The sequence below is a fragment of the Mus caroli genome, unplaced genomic scaffold (genome assembly GCF_978045245.1).
Source record: "Mus caroli unplaced genomic scaffold, Mus_caroli_1 scaffold_3, whole genome shotgun sequence".
Taxonomy (NCBI): domain Eukaryota; kingdom Metazoa; phylum Chordata; class Mammalia; order Rodentia; family Muridae; genus Mus; species Mus caroli.
Window position 1 is genome coordinate 129,348,571 of NW_028227258.1, and position 23,458 is coordinate 129,372,028.

The 23,458-nt window shown below is 43.8% G+C and overlaps 1 protein-coding gene across 1 annotated transcript in view; it reads right to left on the bottom strand.

Annotated features, from left to right (window-relative positions):
- Positions 1–23,458, bottom strand: part of Usp13 (ubiquitin specific peptidase 13) — a 122,298-nt gene that overhangs the window by 46,388 nt on the left and 52,452 nt on the right. The window contains exons 7-10 of the mRNA XM_021158246.3: positions 18,827–18,921; positions 17,391–17,578; positions 12,754–12,825; positions 12,343–12,436 (exon numbers count right to left, since the gene is read on the bottom strand). Of these exons, the coding sequence (XP_021013905.1) occupies positions 12,343–12,436; positions 12,754–12,825; positions 17,391–17,578; positions 18,827–18,921 (449 nt within the window). The remainder of the gene's footprint in view (positions 1–12,342; positions 12,437–12,753; positions 12,826–17,390; positions 17,579–18,826; positions 18,922–23,458) is intronic.

The window sequence follows — 23,458 nt, forward strand, 5'->3', positions numbered from 1 at the left end:
TAAAGAAACTTTAGTAAATCTGAAAGCACACATTGCACCTCATACAATAATAGTGGGAGACTTCAACACACCACTTTCACCAATGGACAGATCATGGAAACAGAAACTAAACAGGGACACAGAGAAACTAAGAGAAATTATGAATCAAATGGATCTGGCAGATATCTACAGAACATTCTATCCTAAAACAAAAGGATATACCTTCTTCTCAGCACCTCATGGTACCTTCTCCAAAATTGACCACATAATTGGTCACAAAACAGGCCTCAACAGATACAAAAATATTGAAATTGTCCCATGCATCCTATCAGATCACCATGGACTAAGGCTGATCTTCAATAACAAAATAAATAATAGAAAGCCAACCTTCACGTGGAAACTGAACAACACTCTTCTCAATGATACCTTGGTCAAGGAAGGAATAAAGAAAGAAATTAAGGACTTTTTAGAGTTCAATGAAAATGAAGCCACAATATACCCAAACTTATGGGACGCAATGAAAGCATTTCTAAGAGGAAAACTCATAGCTCTGAGTGCCTCCAAAAGGAAACTAGAGAGAGCACACATTAGCAGCTTGACAACATACCTAAAAGCACTAGAACAAAAGGAAGCAAATTCACCCAAGAGGAGTAGAAGGCAGGAAATAATCAAACTCAGGGGCGAAATCAACCAAGTGGAAACAAGAAAAACTATTCAAAGAATCAACCAATCAAGGAGCTGGTTCTTTGAGAAAATCAACAAGATAGATAAACCCTTAGCCAGACTCACTAGAGGGCACAGGGAAAGCATCCTAATTAACAAAATCAGAAATGAAAAAGGAGACATAACAACAGATCCTGAAGACATCCAAAACACCATCAGATCCTTCTACCAAAGGCTATACTCAACAAAACTGGAGAACCTGGATGAAATGGAGAAGTTCCTAGACAGATACCAGGTACCAAAGTTGAATCAAGATCAGGTTAATGATCTAAACAGCCCTATATCCCCCAAAGAAATAGAAGCAGTCATTAATAGTCTCCCAACTAAAAAAAGCCCAGGACCAGATGGGTTTAGTGCAGAGTTCTATCAGACCTTCAAAGAAGATCTAATCCCAGTTCTTCACAAACTATTCCACAGAATAGAAACAGAAGGTACTCTACCCAACTCATTCTATGAAGCCACAATTACTCTGATACCTAAACCACAAAAAGGCCCAACAAAGATAGAAAACTTCAGACCAATATCCCTTATGAATATTGATGCAAAAATCCTCAATAAAGTTCTTGCTAACCGAATCCAAGAACACATCAAAACAATCATCCATCCTGACCAAGTAGGTTTCATCCCAGGGATGGTTCAATATACGGAAATCCATCAACGTAATCCAGTATATAAACAAACTCAAAGACAAAAACCACATGGTCATCTCGTTAGATGCGGAAAAAGCATTTGACAAGATCCAACACCCATTCATGATAAAAGTCTTGGAAAGATCAGGAATTCAAGGCCCATACCTAAACATGATAAAAGCAATCTACAGCAAACCAGTAGCCAACATCAAAGTAAATGGTGAGAAGCTTGAAGCAATCCCTCTAAAATCAGGGACTAGACAAGGCTGTCCACTTTCTCCATACCTATTCAACATTGTACTTGAAGTCCTAGCCAGAGCAATTCCACAACAAAAGGAGATCAAAGGGATACAAATTGGAAAAGATGAAGTCAAAATATCACTCTTTGCAGATGATATGATAGTATATATAAGTGACCGTAAAAATTCCACCAGAGAACTCCTAAGCCTGATAAACAGCTTCGGTGAAGTAGCTGGATATAAAATTAACTCAAACAAATCAATGGCCTTTCTCTACACAAAGAATAAACAGGCTGAGAAAGAAATTAGGGAAACAACACCCTTCTCAATAGTCACAAATAATATTAAATATCTTGGCGTGACTCTAACTAAGGAAGTGAAAGATCTGTATAATAAAAACTTCAAGTCTCTGAAGAAAGAAATTATAGAAGATCTCAGAAGATGGAAAGATCTCCCATGCTCATGGATTGGCAGGATCAACATTGTAAAAATGGCTATCTTGCCAAAAGCAATCTACAGATTCAATGCAATCCCCATCAAAATTCCAAATCAATTCTTCAACGAATTAGAAAGTGCAATCTGCAAATTCATCTGGAATAACAAAAAACCTAGGATAGCAAAAACTCTTCTCAAGGATAAAAGAACCTCTGGTGGAATCACCATGCCGGACCTAAAGCTCTACTACAGAGCAATTGTGATAAAAAAAACTGCATGGTACTGGTATAGTGACAGACAAATAGACCAATGGAATAGAATTGAAGACCCAGAAATGAACCCACACACCTACGGTCACTTGATCTTCAACAAGGGAGCTAAAAACATCCAGTGGAAGAAAGACAGCATTTTCAACAAATGGTGCTGGCACAACTGGTTGTTAACATGTAGAAGAATGTGAATCGATCCATTCCTATCTCCTTGTACTAAGGTCAAGTCTAAGTGGATCAAGGAACTTCACATAAAACCAGAGACACTGAAACTTATAGAGGAGAAAGTGGGGAAAAGCCTTGAAGATATGGGCACAGGGGAAAAATTCCTGAATAGAACAGTAATGGCTTGTGCTGTAAGATCGAGAATTGACAAGTGGGACCTCATGAAACTGCAAAGCTTCTGCAAGGCTAAAGACACCATCAATAAGACAAAAAAACCACCAACAGATTGGGAAAGGATCTTCACCTATCCTAAATCAGATAAGGGACTAATATTCAATATATATAAAGAACTCAAGAAGGTGGACTCCAGAAAGTCAAATAACCCCATTAAAAAATGGGGCTCAGAACTGAACAAAGAATTCTCACCTGAGGAATACCGAATGGCAGAGAAGAACCTGAAAAAATGTTCAACATCCTTAATCATCAGGGAAATGCAAATCAAAACAACCCTGAGATTCCACCTCACACCAGTCAGAATGGCTAAGATCAAAAATTCAGGTGACAGCAGATGCTGGCGCAGATGTGGAGAAAGAGGAACACTCCTCCATTGTTGGTGGGATTGCAAGCTTGTACAACCACTCTGGAAATCAGTCTGGCGGTTCCTCAGAAAACTGGACATAGTACTACCGGAGGATCCAGCAATACCTCTCCTGGGCATATATCCAGAAGATGTCCCAACCGGTAAAAAGGACACATGCTCCACTATGTTCATAGCAGCCCTATTTATAATAGCCAGAAGCTCGAAAGAACCCAGATGTCCCTCAACAGAGGAATGGATACAGAAATTATGGTACATTTACACAATGGAGTACTACTCAGCTATTAAAAAGAATGAATTTATGAAATTCCTAGCCAAATGGATGGACCTGGAGGGCATCATCTTGAGTGAAGTAACACAATCACAAAAGAACTCACATAATATGTATTCACTGATAAGTGGATATTAGCCCAAAACTTAGGATACCCAAGATATAAGATACAATTTGATAAACGCATGAAACTCAAGAAGAATGAAGACCAAAGTGTGGACACTGTGCACCTTCTTAGAATTGGGAACAAAACACCCAGGGAAGGAGTTACAGAGACAAAGTTCGTATCTGTGATGAAAGGATGGACCATTTAGAGACTGCCGTATCCAGGGATCCATCCCATAATCAGCTTCTAAACGCTGACACCATTGCATACACTAGCAAGATTTTGCTGAAAGGACCCAAATATAGCTGTCTCTTGTGAGACGATGCCGGGGCCTAGCAAACACAGGAGTGGATGTTCACAGTCAGCTATTGGATGTATCACAGGGCTCCCAATGGAGAAGCTAGAGAAAGTACCCAAGGAGCTAAAGGGATCTGCAACCCTATTGTTGGAACAACATGATGTACTAACCAGAACCCCGGAGCTCTTGTCTCTAGCTGCATATGTATCGAAAGATGGCCTAGTCTGCCATCAATGGAAAGAGAGGCCCATTGGACTTGCAAACTTTATATGCCCCAATATAGGGGAATGCCAGGGCCAAAAGAATGGGAATGGGTGGGTAGGGAAGTGGGGGGGCGCTATGGGGGACTTTTGGGATAGCATTGGAAATGTAATTGAGGAAAATATGCAATAAAAATATTAAAAATCAAAAAAAAAAAATTCAGGTGACAGCAGATGCTGGCGTGGATGTGGAGAAAGAGGAACACTCCTCCATTGTTGGTGGGATTGCAAGCTTGTATAACTACTCTGGAAATCAGTCTGGCGGTTCCTCAGAAAACTGGACATAGTACTACCGGAGGATCCAGCAATACCTCTCCTGGGCATATATCCAGAAGATGTCCCAACCGGTAAAAAGGACACATGCTCCACTATGTTCATAGCAGCCCTATTTATAATAGCCAGAAGCTCGAAAGAACCCAGATGTCCCTCAACAGAGGAATGGATACAGAAATTATGGTACATTTACACAATGGAGTACTACTCAGCTATTAAAAAGAATGAATTTATGAAATTCCTAGCCAAATGGATGGACCTGGAGGGCATCATCTTGAGTGAAGTAACACAATCACAAAAGAACTCACACAATATGTATTCACTGATAAGTGGATATTAGCCCAAAACTTAGGATACCCAAGATATAAGATACAATTTGATAAACGCATGAAACTCAAGAAGAATGAAGACCAAAGTGTGGACACTGTGCACCTTCTTAGAATTGGGAACAAAACACCCAGGGAAGGAGTTACAGAGACAAAGTTCGTAGCTGTGATGAAAGGATGGACCATTTAGAGACTGCCGTATCCAGGGATCCATCCCATAATCAGCTTCTAAACGCTGACACCATTGCATACACTAGCAAGATTTTGCTGAAAGGACCCAAATATAGCTATCACTTGTGAGACGATGCCGGGGCCTAGCAAACACAGGAGTGGATGTTCACAGTCAGCTATTGGATGTATCACAGGGCTCCCAATGGAGAAGCTAGAGAAAGTACCCAAGGAGCTAAAGGGATCTGCAACCCTATTGTTGGAACAACATGATGTACTAACCAGAACCCCGGAGCTCTTGTCTCTAGCTGCATATGTATCGAAAGATGGCCTAGTCTGCCATCAATGGAAAGAGAGGCCCATTGGACTTTATATGCCCCAATATAGGGGAATGCCAGGGCCAAAAGAATGGGAATGGGTGGGTAGGGAAGTGGGGGGCACTATGGGGGACTTTTGGGATAGCATTGGAAATGTAATTGAGGAAAATATGTAATAAAAATATTAAAAATTTAAAAAAAAGTTTTTTGTCTTACTAAACTTTTTGTTTGACTTTTAGTTTTTTGTTTTGTTTTGTTTTGTTTTTAGAGAAAGAAGAAAGAACATGAAGTTGGGTAGGTAAAGAAGCTCTGAGAGGAGTTAATGGAGGAGAAAATATGACTGAGATACAGTGTATGAAATAAGTCAGTAAATAAAAACACTAAACTAAAGAAAATCAGTAGCCAGCCCCTCCCCGACATATAATTGAAGCCTGAGTGGCAAATTGGTTGGGTCTAACTGTAAATTCTACCTTTCCAATGAGAAAAAAAAAGTTAACCTTAGTATCTGCAGGGTACTAAGCGTGTGTCAGACACTTTCCTATAAACTGTGCGAGAACAGGGGTGGCTCAATCAGTAAAGTGCTCACCTAGTGTGTGTGCAGCCTGGGGCTCCATCCCCAGCACCACAGAAAGCAGGTGTGAGGTTATATAACTGTAACCACAGCACCCAGGAGGCAGAGGCAAGATCAGAAGTTCAAAGACACCCCTAGCTGCATAGCAAGTCCAAGACTAGCCTGGAATCCATGAGACTGTTTAAAAATATATAGACACATACATATATGTGTATGAATGGTTACAGAGAGGGACACATACATATCAAAACCTTTATACCAAAACCTTACGTAAAAACCAATTAGGACTCTAGGTAAGGACTCAAAGGTAAGGACAGTGGGTGGCCAAGGCTCCACTGTGTAAACAGGCATGAAGCCCACTATCTTGGTTGTAAGTTGACTCTCGACCACTCACTTTGTAAAAATGGTGGCCCAGAGTCTTCAAAATAGCAACTGCCAAAGGAACCTGCGGTATGACACGGGGACTGTATTTACTCTCCCCATCAGTAAGTAAAAATGAGACCAACTAAAATTAGAGAGAGGGCCACAGTGCTCAGACTCTTTCCCAGATGCTTATGCATGGTTTTGCAACAACATGCAGGCACACAGCCAAACTGCCTGGTGTTTCAATTAATAAGGAGGCAGAGAGCTAGCTGGGGGCTTCTGGCACATCTGAGCAATGGTTGATGGTATTTCTGGCCAGGCAGACATCTCAACCTGTCCCTAACACAAGATTACAAGAAAGTTGCTGGTCACTTTTAGCCCTGTAGAGTAGCTGCAGAAAGGACTGTTCGTATTATTGCTCTGAATAACTGACATGATACAAATGGGTCAGCATTCAGCCTGAAGGCAGCATGGACGTACCAGTGCCGTGGATGGAAAGTTTTACCGGCAGCCTCCTTCTCCAGCAGCCACTTCAGGCCCAATTGTGAGGGTGCTAACACTCTATCACAGACAGTATCCTAGACAGTCTTTTCTCCTTCTCCTGTTTGTTTTATCAACTGACTTAAAACAACCAGGCTGAAGCTGGCTAATTATAGCTATGGAATAAGATGGTGGAGGAAAACAACCTGGAAAGACACTGTGCCTATGGTTAGGTTCACTTAGAAACATCATTGTCTTGTATTTATGTACAATGAAATGTGCTTTTCCTTGTTAAAAAAAAAAAGACAAAAATGTTACATTTGCCCATCAAAGTAAACACAAATTAAAGAAAGCCAAGTCCCAGGCTTACAGCGAAAACCCTACCACCTCTCAGTGCAGCAGGATACTGGTTACCTCAGATGATGGAAAACCCACAATGGTGCCAAAAAGATTTAATTTGGGAATCAGATAAGCTGTCCAGGACACTCTTTCTCGGAATACACAACTTCTTCACACATGCTATTTGCTGGAGAAAAAGATTCAAAAACACTCGTCTATCATGCAGGAGAGTCTGGGTTTGGTCCTCAGCTTAGATAGATAGATAGATAGATAGATAGATAGATAGATAGATAGATAGATAGATAGATAGATATCAAGAACAAATATTTAAAGACATGGTAGAGCAAAGATCAAATACTGGGCTGGGAGATGACTCAGCAGTTAAAGAGTGCTTATTGCTCTTCCCAGGTTCAGTTTCCAGCACCCATATACTGGATGGCTCACAACCATGAAATCCCAGTTGTAGCCTCCACTAGCACTTGCACACCCACACCCACACGCACACGCACGTGCACATGCGCGCACACACACACACACACACACAAAAGTAAAATTGTCTCTTAAAAAATTCAAATATTAGCCGGGCGGTGGTGATGCACGCCTTTAATCCCAGCACTTGGGAGGCAGAGGCAGGCGGATTTCTGAGTTCAAGGCCAACCTGGTCTACAAAAGGAGTTCCAGGACAGCCAGGGCTATACGGAGAAACCCTGTCTCAGAAAAAAAGAAAAGAAAAGAAAAGAAAAGGAAAGGAGAGGAGAGGAGAGGAGAGGAGAGGAGAGGAGAGGGGAGGGGAGGGGAGGGGAGGGGAGGGGAGGGGAGGGGAGGGGAGGGGAGGGGAGGGGAGGGGAGGGGAGGGGAGGGGAGGGAAGGGGAGGGGAGGGGAGGGGAGGGGAGGGGAGGGAAGGGGAGGGGAGGGGAGGGGAGGGGAGGGGAGGGGAGGGGAGGGGGAAGGGGGAAGGGGGAAGAAGGGGGAAGGGGGAAGGGGGAAGGGGGAAGAAGGGGGAAGGGGGAAGAAGGGGGAAGGGGGAAGGGAAGGGAAGAAAGAAGGGAGGGAGGGAGGGAGGGAGGAAGGAAGGAAGGAAGGAAGGAAGGAAGGAAGGAAGGAAGGAAGGAAGGAAGGAAGGAAGGAAGGAAGGAAAGAAAGAAAGGTTCAAATATTGGTTGTTGGTTGGCCTTGTCAATGTGACACAAACTTAGACACATTTGAGAAGAGTCCAGCACAATTGAGACAATGCGTCTATAAGAACGGCCCGCAGTCAATCCTGTAGTCAAGGCACTTTCATTATTATTGATTGATAAGGGAAGACTGAACCCATTTTGAATGGTACAGCCCCTGGGTACACCGAACAAGGGCGTATAAGAGAACAGGTTGAGCGCGTCATGAGGAGCAAGTCACCAGCAGTATTCCTCCATGGCCTGTTTCAGTTCCCACCTCCAGGCTCCTACTCTACTTAAGTTCCTGTCCTGATTTAACTCAGTGATGGACTGTGACCTGGACGTGTAGGACAAAATAAACCCTTTCCTCCCCGGGTTGCTTTTGGTCCTGGAGTTTTACCACATCAATAGAAACCATAACTAAAATATTGGGAATCTTTTTCATAGATGAAATAGTTAACTGAGATACTACTAGAAATCTAGGCTTGCGCTTGGTCTATAGCAGATGATCTGATATCACGATACATATCTATGAGAAATGAACCAAGATACAAGACAAAAGGCAGAGGTGAGAAGTGAAGAGCCCAGGCTATTGAGCTAGCTGGTGATTTGAATACTTGAAATGCCCCATCCAAGCAAGTGCTGGAGCAAGATCACGCACTTGTCAACAGCAGCTGCACAGGCACCAGATGGACTGAGGCAACTCCAAAGTCCACAGTGTTCCACCTTTGCAAGACCTTTCTGCATGGATTTCTGCTTCCGTGCAAGAAGAGCCTGGCTCTCAACAGGCATGGTGTGACATGAGCTACCAACAGAAAATAGTTCCCTCCACCTTTCCACTGTCAATAGAAGTAGAGAGGTCTGCTTGGGACTATGGTCTATTTGAAAAACTGCTTAAAACCCAGGACATGTCCAGGACTGCAAAATAAAACAAAACAAATACACACACACACACACACACACACACACACACACGTTCAGTTCCTGAATGTCACAGGAGCTGTATAGATGTGAAACCAAAGACTTGCTCCCATTCCCCCCACAAACAAGAGCTCTCCACTGCCAGGGAGCGCCATGGTCATGGGTTTTTTTCCTTTTAACTTTGTTTGATTGTTTGTTTGTTTAGAGTAGGGCCTCATTTAGCCCAGGTTGGCCTTGAGCTTACTATGTACCTTGAATTTCTGATCTTCCTGTCTCCAACTCCTTTGTTGTCAAACAAAGTCCAGTAATGCAGTCATGTGAAGAAATTTCTGAGTGCTTGTGAGAAAACTCCAAGAAAACAAGACAAGAGCCTTATGTCTTCAGTTTCCTTAAAACACAGAACTGTTCTTGGAATGTGTTTTCCTGCTCCTCCCAGGAAGTGCGAGTTTACGTCAGATTACTCATTATTGCTATCCAATTAGATGTTTAAACTATACTTTATATACCTCTGTGGGAAAACATGTCTTTGCCAAGTGTGTCTTGTCCTTGTAATCGATAGAGATTGAATTTGTGAGAACCTTACTCATGTGATTTTCCCTTAACCCTCAGAGTCTAAACTGTCTGATGCTCTGAATAAACTTGGCTGTTGTATGTGACCAGTCTGTCTCAATTAGTGGCTCCATTCCCTGATGTTCCAAGGCTCAAGCGCTGGGACATGTGACACTCTGTGGTAGGATCACAGCCCTGTGACACCACATTCAGTCTACACAGGGCTGGGAATGGAACTCAGGATTTCAAGCATATTAGACCAGCACTCTCCCAATTAAATATCCCAAGCCCTTTGGGATCCTTTCTCTAGGCCACTGTGTCCTGGTTCTACACTGCAGGGAAGGGTTTTCTAAGTCATCTAGACTAAAGGTCACAAACCCACATGCCAGGAACATTAAACAGATCACAAGTCCCGGGGATTGGAGTCAGCTGGGGATCCTGTCCTTCCATGTACAGGAGGTCTGCCAGTGGGCTCCAGCTACCACTGAGCGACTAGGGCTTATTATTATTATTATTATTATTATTATTATTATTATTATTATTATGTCAGAACCAAGAAAACATATTCGGCAGCCAAATACAGCCCCAGAAAGGCAGTCATACCCTAGACAAGCAGAGCAGAGGTTCCCACCTGCCTATCAAGGACATCATGATAATAGCCAAATGCAGTTTTATTTCCAGACACTGCTAACCTGAAGAGTTTACACTTCCTCAAATAAGGAGATTCTAAAAGCACAAAAATGGTCATAAAACACATACAGATTTACCATCATTAGAGAGCAAACTCTTGAAAGTGCTCCCCGCCCCCCAACACACACCTGCAGCCATCTGAAGGTTGTGGTTCCATGAGCTGTATTCAGTCACACAGCCCTTCAGGACTAGACTCCTTGTCTCTACCAGACAAGGCAGAGGCTGCCCCTAAGACAACGACTGGAGGCCCAGCACAGCCTGTACAATGTCCCAGAATAATGATATCAAAACACATTTTTAAAAAAACCAATCATCTTTCCCTCAAACTTTCACAGAAGCTTGAGAAAGAAGCCTGGATGATCCACCCCCTACCCAAACACACTTTCCACTGTGTCCGCAGTGAAGGCCTCCTCATGGTCTGGTGGATTTTAGGCTTTGTTGCAATGCTGGGTAACAAGACGCTCTGAGAAGGTGTGTTCTCCCTATCCACCCCTTGACTCTCCTGGGTTCTTTAAGCAAAGCATCTGTTTCCCTCCCTCCCCTCTTCCCAACCTTCTTCCTTTCCCCATCCAGATACCTATGTGGATACACTCCCTGCATCCTCTTTCCCTCTTTTTCCCCCTCCCACCAGCAGCTGGCTCGATATGACCAAGCACGAGCTCTCTTCTCACTTCTGCTCTTAAATTACCCTAGTAGTTAAGGACAGCCGACCTAACTAGGGAGCACAGGGCTCACAAACTCCAGACCCAGCATGGGACAGGCCTGAGCCCTAAGTGAACAGGTGAACACAGGTATTCTGAAGAGATAACAGTGGGTGGAGAGATAGGTCTGGATTTCACTCAGGATGTCTGTGGCCATAAACACAAGGCATGCTGGATCCAGCTACACAGACCATGCACTGCACATTGCCATAGGACACCAATCGAAAAAGAGCAGGCTGCAAGCAGCCCCCTCTGGAGCTGTGTAACAGAGAAGTCCAGAGAGTAAATAGCAGCCCAGGGTGCACATGGAGATCCATCAAGCTCAACTTTCAATTCGTGTACCAATTAGTAAATAGCTAACTACCCTTCCCTGACTGAGCATGCCAGGAAACCACTCATAACTTTCCAACAGCAAGAAGTTAACAGAAATTGCTAATCCTCAGCTCTAGGGAGGGGCTGAGAAAGCCATGTGCTGTGGTTTAACAAAAGAATCTGTAGCAAGCATTCTGGAAGCCGAAAAGGAGGATCAAGAGTTCATCAAGGCTGGCCGATAAACGTCAGGAAACTCAAGAAACTAACAAGACTCAGGAAGGTTCAACACTTAGAAGACTGTTCTATAAGCAATGAGCAAGTCTGAGGGAGAGGAAGCTCTTCAATAGAACTCTCAGCGAATTGGATAGCGAGCTATAGGGATGCTGCTTGCCCAAGTCATTGCCCTTGCTGGGGTGGGCTGGCTTTGTGGCTTCCATACTCCTCTCATCCTGATTCCTCTAAGTACTCTTCAAGAAACGCATTGGTTCACCAAACTACACTTGGATAGACCATTCATTACTTTAGAATGTTGTGGGGATGCTACCTTCAGTAAGTATATGCTGTTCGTATCTCCGCAGGAAAAGTTATACTGCACTGACCTACACGGGGAGAGTCTTTCTAGAAGGAAGAAAAGGGAGTGGGGAAGGAGTGGAAAGGAAGAGATGGAGAGAGGAAAGGAGGGAGATAGGGGACCTAGCAAAAACATCTGGAACTTAAGATTAAAAAAAAAAAAAACCCACAAACTGGGCAATGGTGGTGCACACCTTTACTCCCAGCACTTGGGAGGCAGGCAAATCTACTTGAGTCTGAGGCCATCCTGGTCTACAGACTGAGTTCCAGGATAGGCAGGGCTACATGGAGAAACTCTATCTTGGCAAAAAATAAAATTAAGTTAAAAAAATAAAATAAAGTAAAAAACAGGCCCTGACTGGATGGGAGGAAGGGGATAGTTTTTAAGCTTCTGCTTCCAGTTCCAGCTCTGCCTAAGAAAATCACAAATGAGGGCACACATATGGCCCCTGTGCGACCCAAGACAGTGGGAACTCTGATGCTGCCTTTTCCTTACCATTGTTTATAAGAACACAGGGACAAGGCCCTCACTCACGGGTAACCTGACAGCTCACTGAATTTACAACAGCCCCTTTGCCAACCCGTGGAATCCCATATCACTAACCAAAGTCAAGTTGGCACTCGGGGACACGTACCTTGTGCTCCTCCTTCATCACCTGTTCAATGAGCTCAGATTTCACTGGAGGCTTCGAGTACTGGCCAGAGAGGAGGCCATGTCCCAACTTAGTCCTAGCCAGGAGAGAGACAAACAATAAAGAGGCCACTGCTGTTTCCCAAAGAGATGTGAAGATGACCCATGAGTTCTTGTAGCGGGGCTGCTCTCTATCCGGACTCCTCACAAACAGCTTGGTATTCTGACTCCACTGTCAAAGTTTCCTCAGAACTTTATAACTTTATTAATCTCTTCTTATAAAGGTAACACACACACACACTCTAGAACACTTAAAAATACAGAAAATAAAGAAGAAAAAAGAATTGCCTTCAACTCAGCAGTAACCAATGCAAACACCCCACCGGAGACTTAAAACACAGCACTGGGCACTTACATCTGTGTGTTGAAGTCCTGCGTTGGATCTAACGGTGAGTAGTCAAATATCCTTGGGAGGTTTCCTACATACCTAGGAGACAACAGCATAGTCACCACATAGAAATGGGACAACAGACGCAAGTGGTCACTCTACAGCCATCCAGCTGAGGAAAAGCTTTCCTGAGTTCCTCCCTCAGAGCAGACTCTTGAGCTATCCCCAAATCAGGACGCTTCCATCAATGAGTTTCATCCTCCTTAGAGTAGCACCCTTCAGATGTGCCAATCTCCTCACCTGAGACACAAGCTTAAGATTTCGAATTCTGCCAACAGTCCCCCACATCACTCGGACATATCAGAAACCATGTTGACACAATCACTGCTTCAAAGACAAATGGCATCCAGCAAATGGGGAGGCTAAGGCAAGAGGGTTGCAAGTTCAAAGCCAGCCTTCTTGTACTACACTGTAAGACCCTGCCCCATGCAAAACAGGTAAGGTTATTGACAGCCTTCTTCTTTAGCCAAAGTGATGGGCATATCCTAAACTCTGCCTAACTCAGTTGCAGACTTCCTCCTCTGTCTTCATAGAGTCTTTTTCTTGCATGTGAATTCCGATCTATCACTCTATTGAAAGTCCCCATCCTCAGTAACAGACCATTACGGCCTAACATCAATAATAATCTGACTAGAATTTGTTCAGAATGATGTTCCCTCACAATGATGTTCCTTCCCTAACCCTGACCATGTTCTTGGTTAAAAATCTCTACTTGTCCTCGTTGGAGTCCTGGCCAAGCCCTCACCATGGTCCGTCTTGAATAGAGATCTGCTATATTATCTTAGCAAGTATTCACATAACATTTTCCTTTAGTGATGGGAATCATGTCAATCATTTCAACATGAAGGTATCAGCAATGACACCTACCCTAACTACCTTTCTTGAGGTAAGGCTTCCTGTGTGGCTGAGGAATTCTTCATTACAACCCTATGACCAAGGGGTTAACATTGTCATTACCCTATGAGAGAAATAAGAACTGGGGTATCACTTTCCTAGGTAGCATCCAAGGTACCCATGAGTAAGTGCTGGAGCCCAAGATGCCACCACACGCGCGCGCACACACACACACACACACACACACACACACACACTCATCAAAGCTGAGTTCTGAAACTTTGCAGGCTGTTGCAGTTTGGCTACCCTTTCTCCCAGCAGACCACAATCTTAACCAAACAGTACTAGCCTTAACTCTGACATCTGATATTAACATGTCATCCCTCCTCTCTCACAGTTCACTGCCTCTTCACCCTCTCTACTTTTTGGTGTTGTTTTCTTGTGACTTGAGACAAGGTGTTGTCACTCTACAGCCCAGGCTGACCTCTGGTCTCCTTGCCCACTTCTCTGATCTCATTTGTAAGCTCTCTACCCTGTCCAGGATGCTCTAGCTATTCATCATCCTCACCCCTGCTTCAAGACCAGGCCACCACTGTCTCTTTTCCAGATGCTTGGTAACTTTCTCAGGTCTGTTGGACGCCTCCTCCCCAGACTGGGCAAAAGGAAGAATGGCAACTCACCATCACCCTCCCAGTTCCCTGCTGACAGCTCAACTTCTTACCCTCCATCGCTAGCTGGAATTACTCTTACATAATTCTGCATGATTATCTGTGACTGAAGAGCTCATACTAAATGTGAAGACAGAGACTCCATGTAGACAGTATCTACAAGTAACAGAATAGTGTCTGACATGTTTGGGACACAGCTACCAAATGAACAGACTCATATCATCTGTGAACTTAAGGTCCCAGGAAAAAGAAAAGCTGTTCCTGAGTTACATATTCTACAAGCAAATGACTGAACTTAAAAGATTATGGAGAGTTAAAATGTAACAGACCAGAGCTAAATTATCTTGGGCTATTTTTAGTTCCTTTGAAAGCCATTCATTGACCATTCTTGTAATACATCTAACCTAACAGCCTGGAACTATTCAGGTCTTTACAATGTATTCTTAGTAGACTGTTAGCATCCACAAATCCCAAAGCTAAAATGTCATCAGACAGTATCTATAGCAGAGATGTCCCCTCTTTGCTGTGACCTGTGTACCTGTAGGCCTCAACAACACTTTGGATTTATGACTTTTTTTGTTCTCTAACTAATAAATTCTCATATGACCAGTTCACAGTGAGCTTGTCTTTTGGGGCAACCTGAATACATGGTTTTTGGACATAGTCACACATTTGACCCAAGAGTAAACAATCTGTATTCCCTTGGAGATAAGAATTATGCTTCCACACTGAAGTGTCTCATCACCAATTTCATCAAATGATTACCAATAACCAAACAGGAAATGTACTACCAAACTTGGATGCCTGTCTCCGAAGGCCACATGTTGTTTAAGGCTGGTTCCCCAGCCTGTGGCATTATTGGAAAGTAGGGCCTCGTGTGAAGACAAAATCACTGGGGAAGTGCCTTCAAGAGTCAGTGGGAGTTCTTCACACCTCACAAAGCACCCATGAATGACTGTTATCCACCACACATTATTGCTACCGTGTACTATGTATACTGGTTGGTTCTGTGTGTCAACTTGACATAAGCAAAAGTCATCAAAAAGGAAGGAGCCTCCATTGAAGAAATGTCTCCATAAGATCCACTGTAGGGCATTTTCTCAATTAGTGATCATGGAGAAGGCCCCAGCCTATTATGGGTGGTGCTATCCCTGGGCTGGTGTTTCTGGGGTTTATAAGAAGCAGGCCGAGCAAGCCATGTGAAGCAAGCCATTAGTAGCACCCCTACATTGCCTCTGCAACAGTTCCTACCTCCGGGTTCAAGTCCTGCTTTAATTTAGTTCCTGTCCTGAGTTTCTCCAGTGATGGCCTATGCTCTAGAAGTGGAAACCGGATAAACCCTTTCCTCCCCAATTCGCTGGGTTTTTTGGTTGGGTGGGTGGGTGGTTGATTGGGTGAGTGGTTGGGTGGTTGGGTGGGTGGGTGGGTAGGTGGTTTGATTATGGTGCTTTATCACAGCAATAGAAACCTTAACTAAGACACTATCACATCAAAGGCCCAAAGCAGTGGGGTCAATTGACCAGGAATAGAGGGAGGTCTAAGTCTTACATGCGAAACACAGGCATAAGTTACATGTTCATTAAAGAAAAATATACAAAGTTAATTATTTGTCAACCTTCACAATGTGAAAAAAAAATTCCTAGATAACAAAACACTAAAAATGTTGAAATTTGAAAGAGCACAAGTTTCTTAGCACTTCACACTCTCTGTCCCTCTCTTCCATCCCTTCCACTAATCTGTATCTGTCCCCTCTGACAACCTTCTTCACTTTCCCTTCATGGGATAGACCACATTGATAACTATATTCTTATGCTTATCTACAGAATGTCTGTCTTTGTGTGTTCCCTCAGGCCAAATACCAGACCCTTGAGTTTACTCTTGAATCACACACACACACACACACACACACACACACACACACATGCATGCACACGCACACACCTAAACATAACATAGCTTATTCTTTGCTGGAAAGTTGTAAAGTCTCTTTGAAAAAAAATCACAATATATTTCCAAAGCCAGAAGACAGCATAAGTGGTTCTGAGAGGAAAGAGGAGGCTATCTGACCTGACATACATCTAATGACACACTGTATAGCTACTAGACCTCAGCTGCATGCGGGTAAAATACCACCCTGTTCTGTTCCTAGCATGCTCCCTGCTGGTCAGCCTATCTGGGTATATCTTCCACACTTAACCCACTGTGGAAACCTACCCGCTGTAAACTCCTCGGCTGTGAGGCTTCTTGTCCTAAGCAGAAGCTAAGCAGAAAATGCGCACAGACATGGCAACTTATAGGGAGAGGCATAGAGGAAAGAGGCCACCTTGTACCTGCAGAACTAGGAAGCACCCTAAATTTCGAGAAGAGTCAACTTTTCCAATTCATAAAGATGAATGATTTTAAATCTATCATCCACATATAAGAAGCAGTGATAAGCCGGGCGTGGTGGCGCACGCCTTTAATCCCAGCACTCGGGAGGCAGAGGCAGGCGGATTTCTGAGTTCAAGGCCAGCCTGGTCTACAAAGTGAGTGCCAGGACAGCCAGGGCTACACAGAGAAACCCTGTCTTGAAAAACAAAAACAAAAACAAAAACAAAAACAAAAACAAAAACAAAAACAAAAACAAAAAAGAAGCAGTGATATCAAACACTATGCCCTGGGAGCTTGATCAATTTCTACCGTCTCCTCACTGAAGACCCACAGCCAGCAGCCCAGGATACCACCTCAGGCATACACCATTAACAAAAAATAGTAACCTAAAACCCCCTATGATGAATAAACGCTGGCCACACCAGCCTTCTACTGGCCATCTCCAGAAAGGATCTGGAAGGTGCACTATAAAGAAGAAGATGGAGGCAGATATATTCTTGACACAGAGAGTGTGGTCTAGGAGCCATGGTGACTGTGAGGGGCTGCTCAGTCTCCAAGCACTCTCTATCTAACCTGACCCTGGAGCACAGGATGAGCACTCTCACCAGACCTCAGGGTGAGAAGCCACACTCCCACCAGGATGCAATAGCCATGGGTTTCCCCCTGAACACAGAGCAGACTAACCCAGGGAGACTAGCAGCACAGCAGCCATCAGCAGTGATGCCCACTTACGCTCTCTGGAACTCTGGGATGCTGAAGATGGCCTGCATGACAGAACTGAGGTAGCAACTGTTGCCCAGATTCCTCAGGCCCGTGTACCCTGGGCCGTACATCGGCTTCAGCTTAGTCCCTGACTCCTGGATCACTTCCCACTCGCTGACTCTCGGCTTGATGTCATTGTCCCGGAGCCCGTTCTCTGTCTGGGACATCATTAAAGAGAGAGAAAAGAAAAGGGCTTTAAACAGGACTTACAACCAAAACATTGTTTTCTGATGTAATGGGTATTTCTGCCATTTTCCTCTGATGACATGCAAAAAATAATCTTTAAATAGACATTAAGAGATAATAACGATTACATAAGAATGTAAACGCACTTAATGTCACAAAACTGTGTACTTGAAATTAAATAAAAGGGCAATTTTATAAATATTTTACTACAATTTTTTAAAACATGAAAAGGTTTTGCGTTTTTTTTTTTTATTATTTTGGTTTTTGTTGATTTGTGTATGTGTGTTCTGTTTTGGTTTTGTTTTTTGTTTTTGTTTTTGTTCTCAGGAAAGAGAAAGAACAAGAAGGAAGGAGACAGAGTCAACTAATGAGAGAAGATGTTCAAGTGTGTGCAAGCATAAAGGACGTCCTGGGTTCCATCCTCAGCACTGCACCGCCTGGGCACGGATAACACTGGGAATCCTAGAACTCTGGAGCTAAGGCAGGAAGAGCAGTTCAAGGTTATTCTCTGCTACACAGGGAGAGACCAGCCCAGGCAGGGTACATGAGACTCACAAACACTAAAAGCAAGACCTGCAGGAAACAAAGAGGCAAGTCAGAGAGAGGGGAAGGTGAACCGGAACTGCGGAAGCGCACCTAGGAGAGGGAGGAAATGAAAGGGCGGTAAGTGAAAAGATGGGTACCGATGAGAACAAGCTGAACAGCTGAAAGAATGCCGACCTGGGAGACAGAGAACATAGGATGTGTGTGGCACTGACACAGGTCTCACAGGCAAAAACTACTCCACTGTCACACTAAAACAATGGAAGAAGCAAAGTCTCAGTGGTTAGCTCCACCCACTACCCAGCAGCCCTCACTCCCTTCTGGAAGTTACTTAAAGTGAGGAAGGTCACACATATGTTAAAGGTCACTATTCTGTACTTTCTCCCTTTAGTGAAAAATGCAGGGATTTATACAACTACCCATCAAAGGAGACAAAGACTGCAAGTAAGCCCCAAATAAACCACAACTTGATAAACAACAAAAGTCTAGACTGGTAACCCATATAAAATGCTAACCAACTAAATACAGCAAAGTAATGCAACAATTAAAACAAAATCTGTGAAGTAAAGACGTACCTTAGAAGAATTTTGTATTAGACAAATTAAAGACCCCCACCCCCATCCACTCCCCACCCATCACTAACACAGTGTAGAAAAAGAGACAAAAGATTTTCTCACCCCTTGCGTGTGGAGCATGTCGATCCCAAAATGTGCTAAGTGTTTGGCCAAATGAGGATCCGAAACAGGCCCCTCTTCTTGAAAAGAATAAACATCTGGAAGGCGAAGAGAAGACAGCACTGAGCTCTGTACATGGCTCCCATGCAACACTAGGCTTAGCTGATGGAGGCTGCAGGAGGGCTGGCATATGCCAATGAGAAAGCATTCACACACCCAACCAAAAGAGCACAAACAATAGGCAACAAGTACACACACATATTTTATAAACACACAACATCTTCACACGGCTAAAAGACATAAGAAACTCGGAGCTTTCTAAAGCGGTTGGAGGGGAGATAGTTGAATGTAAGATAACTCAAAAGGAGATCAGTAGAATACCTAACCTTTCAGCTTTGTAACTACAACCCTTGAGGGCATAATTCCCAAGTTGGGAAACAAAGAGAAAAGGGAGTTGGGGAGAGGGTGACAGCTATCTGCCAGGGCAGGAAGAGTCACGGGGGAGATGGGGTACAGGCCCTAAGGGGCAGCTGGATGGTGAGATGGGGTCATGTAAACTTTGGGGCCCTATGCTGCCCCTTCCCCTTTGCCCATCTCTCTGTCTTCAGTGTCTATGATTCACAGAAGTAGGGAGAGATGGAAGTGAGAATGCAGACCTGTGTGGCTTCCCAAGATGTGCTCACCCAGCAGGCCACAGCAGAACTGAAGAGGCAGGCATGTTCACCCTGTGGCTCGCACCAGAACCGAGGTGGGCAACATGACCGATCCATTACCCATGACTACTAAAAAGTCAGGGATGTGATCACTCATGGCCTTTGCTCCAGGACTGGAGAGATATGTTCACCCTGAAGCCCATACTGTACCTGCAGCAATGGACACACACCCCAAGACTCCATACCAGTACTGAGGAGGTAAGCAGCCAGGGAGGTCTCAAATGCTGGTCCCCTGTGATACCCTGATACTGGAAGGCAGCATCTGCCATGAGGATATTAATATCATACAGGATAATGTAATGTTTGGGATAGAGCCCCATCAAACACACAGACTCTGGACCAGGAATCTAAGGCTCCTTGGAAATGCTGACTCAGAGCCTCTACTCCAGCCTTACTCAATCAGACAGTGTGTTGCCAGCAAGAGCCCTATCTGTCCTGAGACAGCAGCTCAAGGAAGGACAGGGGTCCACATGTCCTGTACCCCATGGAGAGCTTCACAAAGACTAAGTGGCTTTTTTTCACATCTCATGTGAGGCCCAGAATCCCAGTGTCTCACTCCTGCCCATCTCCTTCCTTCTATCTTAGCAAGTTCAAGGTATCTCAGGGTATGGATGGCGAAGTGACATCCAGGCACAGTTGAGGAATACAGGCCCCAAACCACAGTCTCTTTCTTCCTAAATTTAGTCAATAAGGTATTCTATCTATCCTTGTATCTATCTTTGTATCTATTTGTTTAATAGATTCAAAGATGTCATTCAGCTGGACAGTGGTGGCACATGCCTTTAATCCCAGCACATGGGAGGCAGAGGCAGGCGGATTTCTGAGTTCGAGGCCAGCCTGATCTACATAGTGAGTTCCAGGACAGCCAGGGCTATACGGAGAAACCCAGTCCTGAAAAAACAATTAAAAAAAAAAAAAAACCAAAGATGTCATTCTTCATGACAGTTTCTCCTGCACTGCCTAAGGGAGTTTTCTGCTTCTTGTGACACTGAAGGATTGATAGACGTAGGGCATGAAGATGCTCCTGTTACAAACAGATTGGTTGGTATAGAGATGTCTACACTTCACAATGTGAATAGTGGACTTCACCAATGCCTCCTTTATTATAATTCAGGTTTTCTCAAAAACAAAACCAACAGATGAAATCCCCCAACTCAATTAAGACAGTTCCCAGAGGTCTGAGCAAGATGGCACATTGAGACTGCCTCTGTGTGGAAGATAAAAGATTTACAATAAGAAAAAATAAACTTTATCCAAAAGACAGTAGAGGAGGAGTTTCAAAAAACCACAAGGGAAGTAAAAAGATTCTGGAAAAGAGGAGAAACAATAGTGAGTTTCCAGAAAGGTTAAATTTAAAAAAAAAAAATGTTTTCTGAACTAACATTTTTAAGCAACGAGTGATGAGAAATAGAAAAATAGCAAATACTTGCCAGATGATGAAAACAGTGTTCTAAGGCACTTTACTCTACTCTCTTCAACTGGTGAGACAGTTTTGAAAATTTAATAGTCACAGCTCTGTTAGGAAATAATAAAACTCCCAGCATCATCCTCACCTGGGATTCCTGAATAAATAGAAACCAGGCGGCCTCCAACGGTTCTAGCCTTACTACGTTCTCTTACACTAAGAAAACACCATTCGATCTGCTCCTCCAGAGGTTCTGAGTTCAATTCCCAGCAACCACATGGTAGCTCATCTTTAATGAGATCTGGTGCCCTTTTCTGGACTGAAGGCATAGATGCGGGCAGAACACTGTACGAGAGAGAGAGAGAGAGAGAGAGAGAGAGAGAGAGAGAGAGAGAGAGAGAGAGAGAGAGAGAGAGAGAGAGAGAAAGAAAGAAAGAAAGAAAGAAAGAAAGAAAGAAAGAAAGAAAGAAAGAAAGAAAGAAAGAAAGAAAGAAAGAAAGAAAGAAGACACTATTTCCTACCTCAGGTGCATAAATGTCCAAAAATACCACATGATTTTGGTCATATATGATAGTCACTTCTTCTCCCAATAACAAAGACAATTTAAGGAGTGCTGTATAAGAAACTGAAAAGGAGCTTGACCCTCCTGTGGCAATAACAAAGAACTGTAAAAGTGACACACACATGTTCTGATGTGAGTGGACTAGGGCCTTCTGTGTTTTCATTGGGGAATTCACATCTCCAAATTCAGCTTAGCAAGACTGCCTTAGCTCAAGAACGATCGTATCCTATAAGTGCTGCTGAGCAGGTGCTTTGGCACTCCCTACTGTGGCCTAAAGCCTGAGGCAGAAGCCACAGTGATAGAGGCCAGGGAGAGGCCCCTGAGCTAGCCCAGACAGTGCTGAGTGGGGACTAGCTGACCAGTGACTCTGGGTTCCAGCTCAATGAAAAGATAAACCAAAGAGCAAGAGGCTGATCTATACAAAAGATAAAGGAACAGGTTATAAGCAAAACTAGACACTGGGACTTAGGGCTGAAGCAAGAAAAGGATCTCTAAGAAGTAATGGCAAAATAATGTCTGAATTCACAGATTTATTTTGCTTTTTTCCACTTTCCCAGCATCTGGGAGGTAGAAGCAGAAATCTCATGAATTCAAGGTCGTCCTTAGCTACATAGGGTTTGAGGCCAACCTGGGCTATGTGAGACTCTGTTTTGTTTTATTTCTAAGTTTGGAATTCCTACAATTTAATTGTCTTAGAGAGTATGTTCTATGGATCCACAGACCTCTAGTCAAACTTATTTAGCCACATTGATTAACTCACTCATTGACTATAGTCAAAAAACACAACTGAACACAAAATACACAGAGATATGAAGGTACAACACTATGCAAGATAAGCAGGGTCCCTCCTCTTGTGACTTTAAAGTCTAGTGTCTCAAACAGTCTTGGAAGTGATGCTAGACTTCAGTGGAGGACCTCAGCAGATACCATCTTAGCTGAGGTTCATTTGTGTAACATAAGTTCTTCTCAAGGATGCTTTCATGCTCAGAAAGGAAGAAACAGGCTGGTGAGATGGCTCAGCGGTTAAGAGCTCACTGACTGCTCTTCCGAAGGTCCTGAGTTCAAATCCCAGCAATCACATGGTGGCTCACAACCATCCGTTATGAGATCTGATGCCCTCTTCTGGTGTGTCCGAAGACAGCTACAGTGTACTTACATATAACAATAAATAAATCTTTGGGTTGAAGCGAGCAGGGGTTCTGAGTTCAATTCCCAGCAATCACATGAAGGCTCACAACCATCTGTATAGCTACAGTGTACTCACATACATAAAATAAGTAAATCTCTAAAAAATAATAATAATAAAATAAAATAATAAAATAAAAAAGAGAGAGAGGAAGGAAGGAAGGAAGAAAGGAAGGAAGGAAGGAAGGAAGGAAGGAAGGAAGGAAGGAAGGAAGGAAGGAAGGAAGGAAGGAAGGAAGGAAGGAAGGAAGGGAGGTGATTGCACTGCTTAGGACAGAGAAAACCAGACACCCAGTCACACACCAAGCAGAACAGCAAAAGGCTGAAAAACTGCAGGCTGGTCCACAGCACCAAGAGCTACCTGTGTCCCACAGGCCGTCTACCACCCACAGAGAAGAGAGCTGAGATGAGAGGATATGCCAGTTGACACTTGCACTAGGAAAACAAACACAAATTCATGTGCTTGTGGCATAGGGCCATCCCTGGGGCAGGTGGAACCTACCCTGATGTCAGGAGAGGAACCCTGCCAAGACAAGGATGTCAATATAAATAAGGAGCACCTTTCCTCTACTTGGTCACTGCACACAGCCTTACTGAGCAACTACTATGCCCGGGGAGGCATGTAGGTCAGTGGAGCTAGAGGACAACAAAGATAGTGTCCAGGCCCCATGGTCCCTGGCTCAGCACAAGGTGCTGCCAGCCCACCGGAAGGGGGACAAGCCAGGTTAGAGCTAATAGGAAGTAACCAATGCCCTGACCCCAACACATGG